This window comes from Bubalus kerabau, chromosome 2 (genome assembly GCF_029407905.1).
Source record: "Bubalus kerabau isolate K-KA32 ecotype Philippines breed swamp buffalo chromosome 2, PCC_UOA_SB_1v2, whole genome shotgun sequence".
Lineage (NCBI taxonomy): Eukaryota > Metazoa > Chordata > Mammalia > Artiodactyla > Bovidae > Bubalus > Bubalus kerabau.
The window spans coordinates 148,475,854-148,490,931 of record NC_073625.1 but is presented as its reverse complement, the minus strand read 5'-3'; the positions used below and the strand labels follow the sequence as shown (position 1 = coordinate 148,490,931).

At 42.0% G+C, this 15,078-nt stretch overlaps 1 protein-coding gene across 2 annotated transcripts; it reads right to left on the bottom strand.

Annotated features, from left to right (window-relative positions):
• Positions 1–1,351: 1,351 nt before the first annotated feature.
• SLITRK3 (SLIT and NTRK like family member 3) lies at positions 1,352–9,963 on the bottom strand. Of its 2 annotated transcripts, none has more exons than XM_055570338.1 (2): positions 9,928–9,963; positions 1,352–4,487 (listed from the first exon to the last, which is right to left on the bottom strand). In XM_055570338.1, the coding sequence occupies exons 1-2, from the start codon at positions 9,928–9,930 to the stop codon at positions 1,527–1,529; spliced, it is 2,964 nt and encodes a 987-aa protein (XP_055426313.1). In that variant the 5' UTR covers positions 9,931–9,963; the 3' UTR covers positions 1,352–1,526. The 2 variants fall into 2 exon arrangements, with proteins under 2 accessions (XP_055426313.1, XP_055426314.1); XM_055570339.1 differs by lacking the exon at positions 9,928–9,963 and adding an exon at positions 9,116–9,191.
• Positions 9,964–15,078: the final 5,115 nt, after the last annotated feature.

The following is a 15,078-nucleotide window of genomic DNA, read 5'->3' as shown; positions in this document are numbered from 1 at the left end:
ATATATTTACAGTTTCTCCCAACTGCATCCTGCCTAGGAAAAATGATACATCATTGGAGTACTAAGTTTGAAACTCATAATTCAAGAGAAAGAAGTGAACTATATATTGATAAATCACATTTTTTTATGTCCCATTTTTATCCTAGTGTGTGGAATGGGTGTCGTGAGTTACAAGATTTATTAACATCACAGTGCATCAAACTTGTTAATAAACTAGCTTTCTGTGTAAGAAGTAAAAGAAAGATTTAAAAAAATGGGAGCACAAAAGGCATGGCATAGCTGGAGTTTAGAGTTCAAGCTTTGTATCCTCTATATATAATGTATTATGTTTTTCAAAAACTTTTTATTAGGAAAGCTATACCAGACGCATAATCACTATACAATGATTAAACATTACCTTTACAATTTATAATCACTGAAATTACAGAATAAATATATGCACATTTCTTTTGAATCTTTGTGTGTGAGAGAGAAAACATTAAAAGTGCTTCCTACAAAGCTGTTAGTGATATATACCCAGTTGCTTTTTTATGTTTTTTTATATATTATATATATATAAGAAAGTGCAGATGTTCTCCAAAAAATCTTGGCATCAGGCTGAAGTGTCACAAAGAAGGTGCTCATCCCTAGGTGAGTGCCTCCAGCTGTTAAACCACCAGGCCTCCACTTCAGTAGGCTCCAGCCTAGAAGATGACTTTTCCAGGGTGGTAGGAAAGATGTTTTGAGCTGTACACTAGAGGAGAAAGGAAGGTGAAGCTATGGAGAGGATAGGAATGGATCAAACCCGAACTAATTAGATTGGGTTGAATGGATGAGGGGGGTGTGTGTGTGTGTGTGTGTGTGTGTGTGTGTGTGTGTGTGTACCTACACCAGAAGGAAGGAACTGCAGGTTTAGGGACCTAACTATGTGCAGGGATTTGTGATGTGCATGTGGGTATGTGTGTGACAGAAAAAACGAGTGGGTGAGAACATTCCAGCAAAGCCCGCCCCCTCCCTCCCCGTCTTGCAGTTTCCAGGCATGCAGCAAACTGCATTGTTAATACATGTACAGAATCTGTGCCATGATGGGAAGAGGAACGAAAACCACAAATGGCAATCTGTTTTCCCCCCTCCTTGTCAAAACAAAACTACAACTAAAAAAAAAAAAAAAAAGTTACTGAAAATAAAAAGACACATTGAATTTTACTTAATTAGGATCAATACAATGATCCCCAATATACCTTATACATGGCACAGTCAAAGTCTCAAGTTTCAGTATAAAAAAATAATGATAACATTTGCTGGCAAAAGTCTGCGAAGGCACTTCATTGATTAATGATCTGTGTATGGCCCTTCCTCCAAATCACATCTGAGTGGGGAGAGCATACATCTGTATTTTCTAGTTATCATGCGTTTTCCGTTCTTTTCAGGGCAGGGAAGTTTGTGAGGATGGAGTTATTGGGACAAGTGTAAAGGGAGCAAGGGATATATTTCTTTTATTTTTCTTTTCTTTTGAAAAAAAGCACTAATGTATTTTTCTTTTTCTGTTAGAACCTATATGTTGTCTTCTCCAGGACTTCGAGGTAATCCGGCTTGGTTTGAAGTTTGGCCCTTAACTCGAGGTAATCACTTTTTTGGGTTTGGTGGTCTGTGAAGCCCTTTCCAGCCGAGAAGAGAAGGGTTTCTTTGAGCCTGGCGTCCTGCTGTAAGTCTGGGTATTGCATGCCAGGAGGATGGACATGCAGTTCCTTTAATTTGGGCACTGTGCCGTAGAGACAGTCCACAAACCCCACCGTACAGGGGGCTGGTTGTGGCCTTTCTCGGTCTAGTAGCATACTGCTGCCACCACAACCTCCCCCCGGAGGAAAGAGCACCACCCCGCCATTCTTCTCGTGGTGGCGGAACCCAACCAAGTCTCCCCCAGTTCCCGCAACTACCCCGGAAACCCCACCAACTGCTGAGTGGTGAGGGTGAGGGTGATGATGATTCATGGTCACTATGGTATTGAGCTGGGAGCTGGACACTGCCAGCGCCCACTCCTTTTCTTTTTCTAGCAAGGTCCGGTAGTTGCTGTGGTTCTCCTTGGGTGTCTCAGCAAACTGCTCACTTCCTAGGAGAACCTCCCCCATTCCTGGAGGTTGTGTCACAGGAGCCCCACGTTCTGCACCCCCTGCCTCTGGCCCTGATGAAACAACCACCTCCTCCTCCTCACGAGGCTTGTAGATGGGGTTGTTGCACATCTGAGTAACGGGATGAGGAATGTACTCGTATACATGACCCACAGGAGGGGCCTTCTCTGGGGAGGAAATAGTTGGTCGGCCCCCACCTCCATTTCCACCTCCACCACCTCCACCATCCTCAAAAAGTCGATGGCATTGCATCTGGATGCCAGTGAGGTCCACGCCTTCCTGCCTCTTGCTTCTAAAGGGCAGCTTCTTCCGGCGCCGTCGGAGGACATAGGCAAAGAGGCCTGCAGCAACAAAGACTGCTGAAAAAAACAGAACCAGCAGGCTGAGAATCAACACAGAAAGTGGCACAGGGCCCCCAGGGGGAGAGAACTCATAAGGTGATGCACTCGTCGGCCCCCCAGCAAGGTGAGCATCTCCAGGCTGAGCTGGGGATGCTCCAGCTGGTGCGATGTGTAGCATCTCTGGGCAGAGAACTTCCAGTTCAATAGTGCGCACGTCACGGTGGGTGAGGTTCTCAGGGCTCCTGCATAGGACATCACCCACCACACTGACTGAGCTGATGGTTTCAATCCACTGTTTGAAGGGAACCAGGTCACAGGTACAGTCCCAAGGATTCTCGTTGAGGTCTATCTGGACAATGGCATTCAAGTGTTCTAGGACACCAGCCACAGGAAGATAGAGGAAGTAGTTCTTTCTCAAGTTGAGCCGAGCCAGGGATGTGCCTGCAAAGGCATCTGTTGGCAGGGTCCTCAGCAAGTTATTGTTGAGGAATAGCAGCTTCAAGTTGGGCATGAGGCTGAAGGCTGCAGGCTGGATTTCCCGGATGACGTTGAACTCAAAGTACAAGTAGTGCAAACTCTGTAGGCCTCGAAACATGCCTGGAGTCAGCTTCTCGATATCGTTGCCATTGAGAAAGAGGCTCTTTAGGTTAGGCAGGTTGATGAAGGCCCCATCCTGGACATAAGAAATACGATTGTTCCCCAGATGTAAGAGATCCAAGGAAGAGAAATTCCAAAAATCAGAACGGTATATTTTCTGAATCAGATTGCTACTCAGGTACAATTTCTTGGCATTCAGAGGCCTTGGAAGAAGTTCAGAAATGTTATTAAATCCTCGCTCTTTGCAGTTGACAGTCAAACCAAGGTCATTGATATGCAAATTACAGGTACACCCAGTAGGGCATATAATGGGAATGGGTGGTCTGGTCTGATAAGGAGCAATGGGAGGTTGGTTTGGACCAGGGTATAAAGCTTGAGATGTGGACGGTGGCCTTGGTGTTCGAGGCTGTTTGGTGGGTTTGGGCTGTTTATTTGAGGACTTGTATTCAACAGAAGAAGCAGTAAAATGGACAGAGGACAGCATTGAGGAAGGCTTAGTTGGCCATGCATTCTCCTTGTTTGATGACAAGTGGGGAATCCCCAAACTAGCCTCCACCTCAGAGTCAGACAACAAGGGACAGAGTTCTGTTTTCCTGATTTCTCGCAGGTCCTTTCCATGAAAATGGAAAGGAGTCTCACAGGTGATATCTCCCACCAGGGCAGTGTAAGGAATGCGTTCCAGCCAACTCTTCAGTTGCACGATTTCACATGTACAGTTCCAGGGATTTTCTTCCAGCTGGAGCTCCATCAGGCTTCTGCCAATGTGGTCTAGCATTCCTCGGTAAAAAAGAACTTTTAACCTGTTTCCACGCAGGTCCAAGTGGGTTAAGGAGACAGCCTTAAATAAATTTGTTGGAAGCATGGGAATGAGATTATCATTTAAAATCAGAACTCTCAATTTACTTAGATTCCGAAATGCCCCACTCTCAATACGTTTAATTACATTGTAGTCTGCCTGAAGATATTCCAGACTTTCCAAGCCAAGGAAGGTGTCATTTCTGAAGACGTCTAGCTTGTTCTCGTGAAGATACAGTCTCTTTAAAATCTTAAGACCGTTGAAAGCTCCTGTTTGAATGTCCTGCAATGCATTGTTCCCAAGGTTAATGGACACAGCATTATTCAAATGAAGAAAACTGTTGGTGTACAATTTCCTCATTGAATTTCTCTGCAGATACAGTTTAAAAGGTCTTGACCAGAACTCAGTAATCTGACTAATATTTGTAAATCCTTTGCTGTCACAATGTATATGAAAGAGGCTTTCTTTAACTTCACAGTAGCATGGATCAAAACAGGGCTCATCTATTTCCTCTGAGTCCTCTATCAGGGGAATCGGGGTAGTCCATCCTAAAGCAATTGTGCTTAGAAGAATTATCCACAACATCCTCCCTCTGTGAAGCATCTCAGCTATAGAAGGTTTCATCATTCGCGGTTGATTACAAAACTGCAACAGAAATAAAGATGCAGATTTTTAGCTTTTCATCATATACACTACTCTAATTGACTCCTATATGTGGACCTTTTTAAGAGTGATATAAAAACTTAAGTAATTGTTGAATTGACACTCAAAATGACCTATCAACATGCTTAATATGTCCTATATCTTAAAATTAGGAGACTGAAGTATTGTGCCATGTGATGACATTTTCCTGAATCAAGCCATACCTGGTGAAGGGCGTATCATTAAATCAAAAGCATCCTTTGTTGTCTCTTGTAGCAAGCAAGGAAACTGGCATACAGTGATTCCTCTTAGGGATAGGCAGATTCAGTAATAATGGCAATTATTTGGCTATTACACTTGTTTGCCTGTTAAAACTCACATTGTTATCAGAGGTGCCTATTATGGATCTGACTGAAACTCTGATAGAAGAAAATGTTCTTTAAACTATGGGTTTCTGTTCATAAAAAGATATGGCATGCCCCAAAGTTATTAGATTAAAGAGTATGATAGATTATGAGCCCTTGGACCAACATCAGATGTTAAGCTGTGTAAGATGATTGGTATCTCAGGAAAACCCAAGATTTCTCTTAAGAAATGAGCACAATATGCTTAATTTTAGTGCATGCCCAGTAACTCACTGTACTCCAACCCCTTTTGCCCAAGCACAGATTATTAACATCTCCTTTAATTAAATGATTTCTACATATGTGTATCATTTGTCTGTTTAAATCCTTTAGGCGTGATTAGCCTTTCTAAAGAACAAGCCCATGCAGTTGTCAGAGCTAAAGATAGTGACAGCTAAAGGGTGCTGAGCCTAGGAGTGTCTGTATTAAAACACTTGCAGAGCTTAGTTTGGAATGTATATCTGTTCCTTCATGATCAACTGAGGAATCCTGCAAAAAGATGGAATGGCAGGTGGTTTGTAGAGGAGGTTTGGGTAAAGGCAAGAAATAGTGGAAACCTGGATTCTTACCTCCTGATAAATGATCACATGAAATACATTTCAGAAAGATATTGCTCTTTTCCAATGAGATGGAACAAATACAGTGCACTAATCTAATAATTTGGAGCTTTCCTCCATGGCTCTCTTGGAGCCTAATATCCATATATGAAAATGCATATATAAATAAATAATAATAATGCAGTTATATTAGATTGCCCTTCTAAGTCACTGAAATATCAATCAAAATTGAATTGTTTTTGATCAATAAAAATAAACCGGAGTTTTTAGTATGTCTTTTCTTTCCACACAGATGCATCCATTAAGGAAATATTTTGTCAACCTAACTTAAAACACAATGATATAACTTATAGGGAGAGTGAAAAGAATAAATCTCCACATTCAGCTTGCATATGATGTACACAACTGTACGGAGAGGAGAACCCTTAAGAAAGCAAAGAGAAATTTGCCTCAGGCATGCAGTACTCAATTTTTGGAAACAATTAAATGAAAAAAGAAGGCAGATGAGGCTACACTGCAGTATAAGTCTTCCTTGTACCCCTTTTAAAATATTAAAACCTACTTAAGTTCTTTCTTTTTCACCATTCTTTTTTTTTTTTTTCTATGTTTTTCCTTGTTTTTGAGGTCCCTGATATTTAGAAAAGAAAATCTCCATATGGCTTTGACTTACCTATTTTGCAGGATTTTTATTTTTTTAAGCATTGATCATCGGGGGAGGGGGGAAGGAAAAAAAAAAAAAGAAGAAGAAGCTTGAGTTTAAGGATTCTTTCTTTCCCTCCCCCTTCCTTCCTTTTGCTGAAGCTGAAGCAAAGGGGGATAGTGGGGGGTTGGGGAAGAGACCACAGAAAAAAAAAAATAAAAGCAAGCTTGAGACGTGCTGGGAATGCAAGGGGCCTTTCAATGGGTTTCTTTAGAATGCAGAACTGCCGCTTGGCACACTCAATAGAGGAGAGAGAAGGGGCTGCTGCAGGCTTCCAGCTTCGCTGCCGCCGCCGCCGCCGCTGCCGCCGCCGTAGCGGCTCTCCCTGGGTACCGGCAGCACATCATTGGGCACTTGGAGGAAGGGCGGGAGGAAGGCAGGGAGGAGGGCAGGCTCAATCACAGTGCAGAATCGCGGACTTCTCTTGCGCTGGCTTTTTTTTTTTTTTTTTTTTTTTTTTAATATGTGCTGTAACCCTGGATCCGGCTTTCCACGTCACGAAAATGAGCCCCGAGAAGGGGAACGCGCTTACCATGGGGTCGGGCGCGAGCACTAGGAAGCCGTGACTATACAGTTGTGTGGGTGTGAGTGTGTGTGTGTTTAAGGGGAGAGAAAAGAAGTGGAGGGGTCAAGATGACAAACTGTCAAAATTTTTTTAAAAAGGAAGACGAGATCAACCAAAGGGAAACATTCCTTTGGTCGGGACGGGGGAAGGGGTAGTTGGCTTTTTTTTTTTTTTTTTTTTTTTTTTTGATTTCTTAATTTAACTCTGAAGGAAACCATTGCCTGACTAGTTTGCTCCTCTAGTTTCCAAATCTCCGCTCTCTAGTGTAGACAGTTTGAAAAGTAAGACTGTTCTTTAGAATTATCGTTTTCACAGCCCACACTTACTCTCAAAGACGGGGATAAAGGGAAATTCAGGTCTCCAAAGCAGAAGAGCTGAATATAGCTGATTCTGCTTGGGTGTCCTGAGTAAGAGCTCAGGCAGCCTGAGCGACTTGGACCGAGTTTCTCCTGCATTTTGCTTCGATTTCTTTGCACCAGGAATCCTTTTGTTGTGCAGCAGTTTGGAGCCTTCGATTTCCCCTGGATTCAACAGCTCTGGCTGCTTCCACCTTCTAAAAACCAGAGACAAGCCAGTGCTCTGGAAGGATACGCAGACCACTTGGGTAACAATGACACATTTCACTTCTTCCACCAGGAAAGACCTCGCGGGGATAGGGGGCAGCATTTCAGGGTTTAGATTCTTTTCTTTTTTTTCCTTTCATTTCTTTGCCCCGCCCCTCCCCCCCAACCCGCTCATATTTCTCCGTGGTATTTTCGGGAAGAGGATGGTAGAGAGTCCTGAGGGTGGGGTTGATTGAGGGAAGACATTTCAGTGAAGAGGAGCCACCAGATCAGAGCTCACAAGGATTCTCTAAGAAGAGTTTTTAAAGCCTCATCTGATGGTTTTACAGCCCTACCTGCTGGGACGAAAATGCACCTTAGTAGGGAAACTGGAGAGAGGCAAGTGTGCAGCAAAGGAGTCTAGTTAGCGACAACTGTGCCTCGGGGATGTCGCCCTCGCCCCCACAACACACATGAATCCTGTCATCATCTCACGGGGAAGGGAAAGGCTTTGTGGTGGCTAAAGAACTGGACTTGTCCAAGGGCTCAAAGTTAGCTAGCCCGTAGAGGTGAGTTTTTCTTAAAGCACTTTTTCACGAGACCAAATGTATATGTCATTACCATTCTAAATATATATAAATAATCTAACAGAAAAAAAAAAGTTACTTAAAAATCAGTCATAGGATATTTGCATATTTTGCATTAGAAGTGACCGCACCTGTGTCCGACACTCCACAGTGGCTGTCAGAGACTAAGTAAGCAGGAGGGCAGGATTCTCTTAACGTTCCCCAACCTTAACATTCCAGACCCACCCTATCTATCGGTCTCAGCCAAGAAGCTGAGCTCAGAACAGAGCAATCCCGTGTCTTTCACCAGCTGCCTCCCGCCCCAGCCCCCAACACCACCTTCTGTACCCAACGTGCAGAGATGGTGACTATTTCAGGAATCTTATCGGAACCCAAGATGCGATGGAATCGATGGGTAACCGGGAGGCTTCCCTGCGCTCCAGTGACAGTAAATGGCCCTCTCTGCAATCATTCTCTGTTCTGTCTTGAACTACAACCACCACCACCACCCCCCACCCCCACCCCCACATCCCGCTCCAAGTTCTTGATCTGGGACATGTCCTAAAGGGCATTTCACCATTTTCCTTCCCTTTTTCTCGATGCAGGGTATCTAAGCGATAGGAAGAGCTCCAAAAGTTAGGAGATGAAGGGCCCTGGAGTCCGGATTTCGACCGCTTCCTGCTGCGAGCGCCCAGCATCATTTGTTTGTCCACAGGGAGGACAAGAAGCCCTTTCTCCCCACAGTGCCCCCTCCCACCTCCCCCTCCCCTTTGCTGGATCTCCGAGCCCACTAATCTCTCCATATCTAAGATTAAATATTCCAATATGGAAGCAAAATGATCTTCCCTAGAACAAATAATTAAAATGCTGCATCATTCATTTTCTGAAAAGCCCTGATCCTTCCAGAGGTCCTTTTCTAATCTGTCGCCAGGCGAAACGCACAATGGGTCTGTTTAGAAATGGAAAATGATTAAAAAGCTCAAGCCATTTTCCTTCTATCCTTTACAACACGAGCGATCCGCTGGGGGAGGGGCCCTTCGCTCTGCCACCTGGCCTATTTGTTGGAGTTACTTACGATTTACACCCCCAAGAAAAGGGGTCCGAGGATATTTTAGTCTCCAGTACCACTCTATCATCGTCCTTACAGCTAAATGATCCGGTTCAAAGATATAACCCTCTAGCACCTGTGAGCGTACAGAAGCCACCGCGGCCAAACTATATGCTCTACAAAGAACATCCTTACACGCGAAAACACTGGTTTCAATTAGGCAAAGTAGGAAAGGATGGCGGCGAGTACCTATCAGTGCAGAGCGCTCTCGATCTCCGAGGTTTACTCCAAGAGGCTTCCCAGCGAGAGGTGCAAACTCTCTGGGAGGCAGAATTATATCCATCATGCCGTAGCCTGCAGTTTCTCCTCCCCAGGCCGCCAACTTTCAGAAAGGCCACCAAATCACGCTTGTAATCCTTTCAAGTGTTTCCACCTTTGAGACTCGCAGGGAAATGGTCGCTGCATACCAATGGGAGAGCCGGGCGCACACCTAGCGCGGCAATGCCGGTGACAGACACTCAGGACCACAGCTCTATATACCCTCGATGGCAGGCAGGCAGCGTGAGTGTCCCAGGACTGAGCTCTTTGATTTCAGATCTCGGTGATCTCGATTCAGCTGTGAGCTCCACGGTCCCCGAGAACCCTGGCTCGGTCTCCGGGTTTTTCTCTCTAGCTTCCTGAAAGGTTGTCACTCAAAGCGCAATCCCTTCCCGAGGCCTCCTTCCCTAAAGGGAGCTGGGATTAGACCTTGCCTTCTCCCGGTGTCTTTGCTCTTGACCCTTTGGGTAGGTGGAAGTGGGGGTGGGTGCTGTGTAGATGAGAGAAGAAGAGGTGGGGTGGAGTGGGAAGCAGGCTGGAAGGGGGTGTCCAGATCCCAGATCCCAGCATTGGCCAGACAGCGAAGGTGGGGGCGGGGGGAGGAGGAGAGAAAAAGAGAGACGGGATACAAATACAACAGTATGGCTGTACACTCCAAATTCGACTTGAATTTGGGGGATCTCGGGTAAAACACCAAGGTGAAGCGATCCGGTTGGCAGAAAGTGAGCCCCCTGACAGCTCACCATTCAAGCGTCCTCACTTCTGGAGCAGGAGAGGGTGGGGGGCGGGGAAGGGGACCGCGGAATGCTTCAGGCCAAGGAGACGCTCTCGGCGGCAGCCTCATTTAAGACTGACCTGCTTTAAAAGTGCCACTTTAATGGCCTAGGAAATAACTAAAATCGGATTACACGTTACTTACCAACGTCTGCACCCAAACTGGGAGCGCCAGGTCGGGTGTTAGGAGACAATATACCGAACGCCAGGCTGGAACCCGAATGCAAATCCATCAGCCGCCCCCAAATCGCTCATGGAGGGAGCGGCGCTCGGGAGCCCCCAGATCAGCCCATCACCGGAGCCTCCGCCAGCTTGTCCCCCCAGCACCCCCGGCCCCTCCTCCGCTCCAACTGTGTAAATCAGCCGCCGCAGTCCTCTCGCCGCGCATCGCAGGCAAATCCCTGCTTAGGAAGCAAGGAAGCAAGTGATATTCATATTCTCTCTCTCTCTCCTCTTTTGATCGGTCACAATCTGGCAGGTCTACAAAGAAAAACCCTGTAAATTTGACTAACAAGAAGTTAGCATTCTGTATCTCTGGATTGATTTTAACTTTTATTTGCAAATGAGAGATGGCTGTTTGGAAAATTACAGCCCAGGCCTGAGGGGGTGGGGGTGATCAAATTAAGCGCGTCTGACCTGTCTCGGTGGGCGGTATAGCTAAACGCCTCCTAGAAGCAGTTTTCAAGTTATTTGCAGTAGACCTCCACCTTCATGATACATAAGTGACAATTTGAGAGTACGTGTTTTTTCTCATCTGTTTACACCTGCTAAAAAGGAAGAAAATAAGATTGTAGACTGAAGGAAGGTGGGGAAATTTAATGGAGATATGCTGGATAGAGACAAATTAAGGACACTTGAACAATTGTTGCACCTATGTGAAAGTATTATTGCAACATTATATACCCACTGAAGGCGACCATTACCCCCACTGCAGTCATACTAACGCAGTCACTTAATGCTCCATTCAATCTGCAGTGTAAACCAACGCACTTCTTCTTAATAGATCCCGTTCATCAGAGACTTGTGTTGGTAGAGAGGACAGTCTTCCACTAGCTACCAAACTGAATAGGACAGAGTCTGCAGAATCATCTCTGTATCTCTTACCATTCCTTCCTGAAGTGAATGCAATAAATTGTCCAAGACAAGAGAAGTTGTGTAGCTATTACAATTGTAGATGTAACATGAACTCACCCTATTTTCAAAAGCTTTCAAAGGAACTCTAACTCAACCCTTGCTAAGAGACAGTGCTTTTATATATGAAAATCTCTGAGGAGCAGGTCTCAAGATACGATTTTAGCCTTTATTTAATGGATTCTATTTTCTGTGTTATATCATTGTTACTCTTTATTATATGCACATGAGAAGTCTAGTGTCCATATTACCTTCATTAAAAAATGACAAGGATGGAACTGGTTATATTGAAAAACTAGAGGCCTGTGAATTTTTTTTGATCAAATATATGCCATAGTCAGTATACTAAATGTATCAGTTATGTATAAAGTGTGAATACATATTGTTTTTTTTAAAAAATAATTGCAGTGTTCCAATTTGTTCTCCAAAATACCGTTTCCTTTAAAACTGTTTAGATTAACAAGATATCTATAGGAACCAAGAAAGTGATAAAAGAGTACCATGATATCAAAACTTATTCCTGTAAATGTAGCTTTGCATATCTACTGGCATGAATTCCAAACGTTTCCTCAGTATTTTCTTAGGTCATAAATACTTCCATATGAATTTTACATAAGTGAAAACATGAATATGAAAAGAACATTTATCTCAGGTTTCACAATCATTAAGTCTTTAAGTTCAGTTTTGAAGAGCTATATCCAGGAAAGGTTGCAAAAAAGATCCATGCCTATAACAAATCAGTCTGATTTAGAGGAAACCAAGCTTCATCAGTAAGCTGATGAGTCATAGACATGTTTCTGGCCTTTTCAGGTGGTTGCTCAATTTGAGGAGAATCACTCCTGAGTACACCATATTCTATGTGGGCAGGTGTGAAATCACATACACACCCCTGAGCTTTAGGACTGGAGGATATTAGAGTAACCCTGAAAGCTGTCAGGCAACATCATTTCTAAAACAGCTGAATCTCTTTAACTTTTGAAAAAAATTTTTTTCATTTTATTTGATTTGCAAAGTTATTTGTTGATGAGAGGACCCTGAACATGTTAATACTGAGCAGATTTTGGTATGGCTTGATGGTACTGGGGAGCTACATAAGACTGAATAGAGAAGGCAGATTGTTAGTGTTGAGTACTTCCAACACAAATATTTCAGGCTATAAAAATGTTGTGGAGAAGGCAATGGCAACCTACTCCAGTATTCTTGCCTGGAGAATACCCGTGGATGGAGGAGCCTGGTGGGCTGCCGTCTATGGGGTCACACAGACTCAGACACGACTGAAGCCACTTAGCAGCAGCAGCAGGGTAGGTAAATTTCATGGACCTTGGAGTGATTCTGTATTGTGAGTTTTAGTGGATTCTGTGAAGGCAATTATATGTCCATGCTTGTGTGTGCTTAATTGCCCAGTTATGTCAGACTCTTTGCCACCCATTGGGCTCTAGCCTTCCAGGCTCGTCCGTCCATGGGGTTTTTCAGGCAAGAATACTAGAGTGGGTTGTCATTTCCTTCTCCAGGGGATCTTCTCAACTCAGAGATCAAATCCGTGTCTCCTGTTTCACCTACACTGCAGATTCTTTACCTGCTGAGCCATTGGGAAAACCCTTTATATGTCCATAGTTTTATTTTGTGTGCTAAGTCTCTTCAGTCGTGTCTAGCTCTTTGCAACCCTATAGACTGTAGCCCACCAGACACCTCTGTCCATGGGATTCTCCAGGTGAGACTACTGGAGTGGGTTGCCATTCCTGTCTTCAGGAAGGTCTCCCTGACCCAGGGATCCAAACCTCATCTCTTACATCTCCTGCATTGGCAGGTGGATTCTTTACCACTAGCGCCACCTGAGAAGTCCTTAGTTTTGTTTTAATTACATATAAATTTACATTGTGAAAGGGAGAACTCTTATGAAAAAAACTGTTCTTTATTAAAAATGCATAATGGATAAAGGGAAAATGTAGCCATAACATACAAAATATAGTTTTCAGTTCAGTAAAAATTAAATGTTTATAATGCTGATTGACATATATTTTTAGTTATAAAGACTTTATAATACTTCACAAGGTTCCTTTTTACTACCGTGCCATTTTCCAGAGAAAGACAAGGGTATTAAACTGCATAAAGGAGGCATATTTCTTTTGTCTAATATATATTTTACTTACTCTGATTTAAATGATATAAATACATCTTTTGAAAGATTTAAAACTAATTGAAGTATCACTAGAGAGTTTGTTGTATAATGGAACATTCACCCAAGAAAGTTCCAAACTGTAGCAATTTATGATTTTATATAGCATATCTAAATTATCTAAATATTGTATTCATTTGTTTTCAACTATTGCATAAGCATTGTGAACCCTACTTCTTTCTTTTATTTATTTGTGCATTCCAAATAATTTTCAGGCCAACAAGCCACATATTTAATAATTATAGAAATGTTAATTGTAGCCTCATTTCATCAACTTTTTAGACCATTGTTGAAACAATTGAAAATACAATTACTTACACAAGTTTTACAATGAAAATTTAGCCTGCCAAAAATAAATAGGCAAATAAAAGTATGAGGAAACAGAAATTAAATATTTTTAGTTTTGTTTTGTTTTAGAGCTTATTGGTATTTATTGAGAGAATTTAAAGGCTTGATTAATTGATACTGAGATTATGTTCTTACATAAATATTTATTAGAAAGATATAGATCTTTCTAAACCTCCATAAGAAACATGCTTGTACCATTTTATATCATGTAGAAAAAGCTCAAGAGCACTCATAACTTTGTTCAAAAGCATCTTGTAAAATTTAGTTAATCAACTTAGATTTGTAATGTTAGCTGCACTTTCATTATAACTAACAAGCCATAAGTATGGGGTAGGTCCAAGATATTCAATTAGACAGTGATCTTTTCTATCCTGTTTCATTGAAACATTTAGATACATTTTATAGGCATCTGTCAAATGAAATCTCAGTTTATTTTTGAAGTAAACACATCTTTCTTAAAGGTAAACTATTTTAGGATTCCTAGAGTTAATCTTTCAATATGAACAAATTTCCAGATTTTTATTTGTAATTTGGATCAAGCTTAGAAAGTTGTTTTTTTTATAAGAGATTTTCTAAATTTATTTGGAATTAACAGATTATAGGTGTTAAGATTAAATTTACTAAGAGACAAAAAAAAATCCTTAAGAGATCAAATTAGGAGCAAATATATTTTTTGAAATGAATTAAACTGTTGAATAATACACCAGGAAGTAAGTAATCTGTGTTATATGTAATGGAAAAAATGTAAACTATGTAAGTTTTATCAGTGAAAGAAGTGTTTTCAAAAAATATATGATGAGAGAAGAGCATAAAAGTAATTGTATAACATAATAGAACCTCAGAATTAAGTGGGACTTGAAAGTTTATCTTGTCTGATCAACTATGTGATAGTCAAACTCCTACTTCACCATCCCTTGCCAAGTTTTTATCCAGTCTATGCTCTTTAGTATTGCCTAGGATGTGGAGCATAGTACATTCCAGGGAAGCCCATTTTATTTTTCGACAAATGTAATCAATAGAAAAATGTTTAAGCAAACTGAAAATAAAACGTTTTCTTCTACTTCCTATTAATTTCTATTAGTTACCTCTTAAGAATTTGTTGAAAAATCTGAGGTAATAAACTATTTCTTTATTTACTCAGAGAAACTCACCTGGCAGGTAGAAATGCAGAACCAGATCTTCAAGAGATGAGTTAGAGCTAAAGGAGTCATTTAAATTGATGTGAAGTCATGAAACTATAGAATTTGTAATAATTACTACAGGGAGAAAATTTTAGAGGACTTTAGAGGACTTAAAAATTATTTCTGAAATATTCAAAATATTTAAGCTAATTTTCATGGAAATCTCCAAGGGACCACATTTGAAGTTCTATATGTGTCCTCAATGTAATTTCAGATCAACTGCAGCATCATAAAGGAATATCATTTGGCATCAGCGAAAGAAGCTGGAGAGCCAAAACAATACA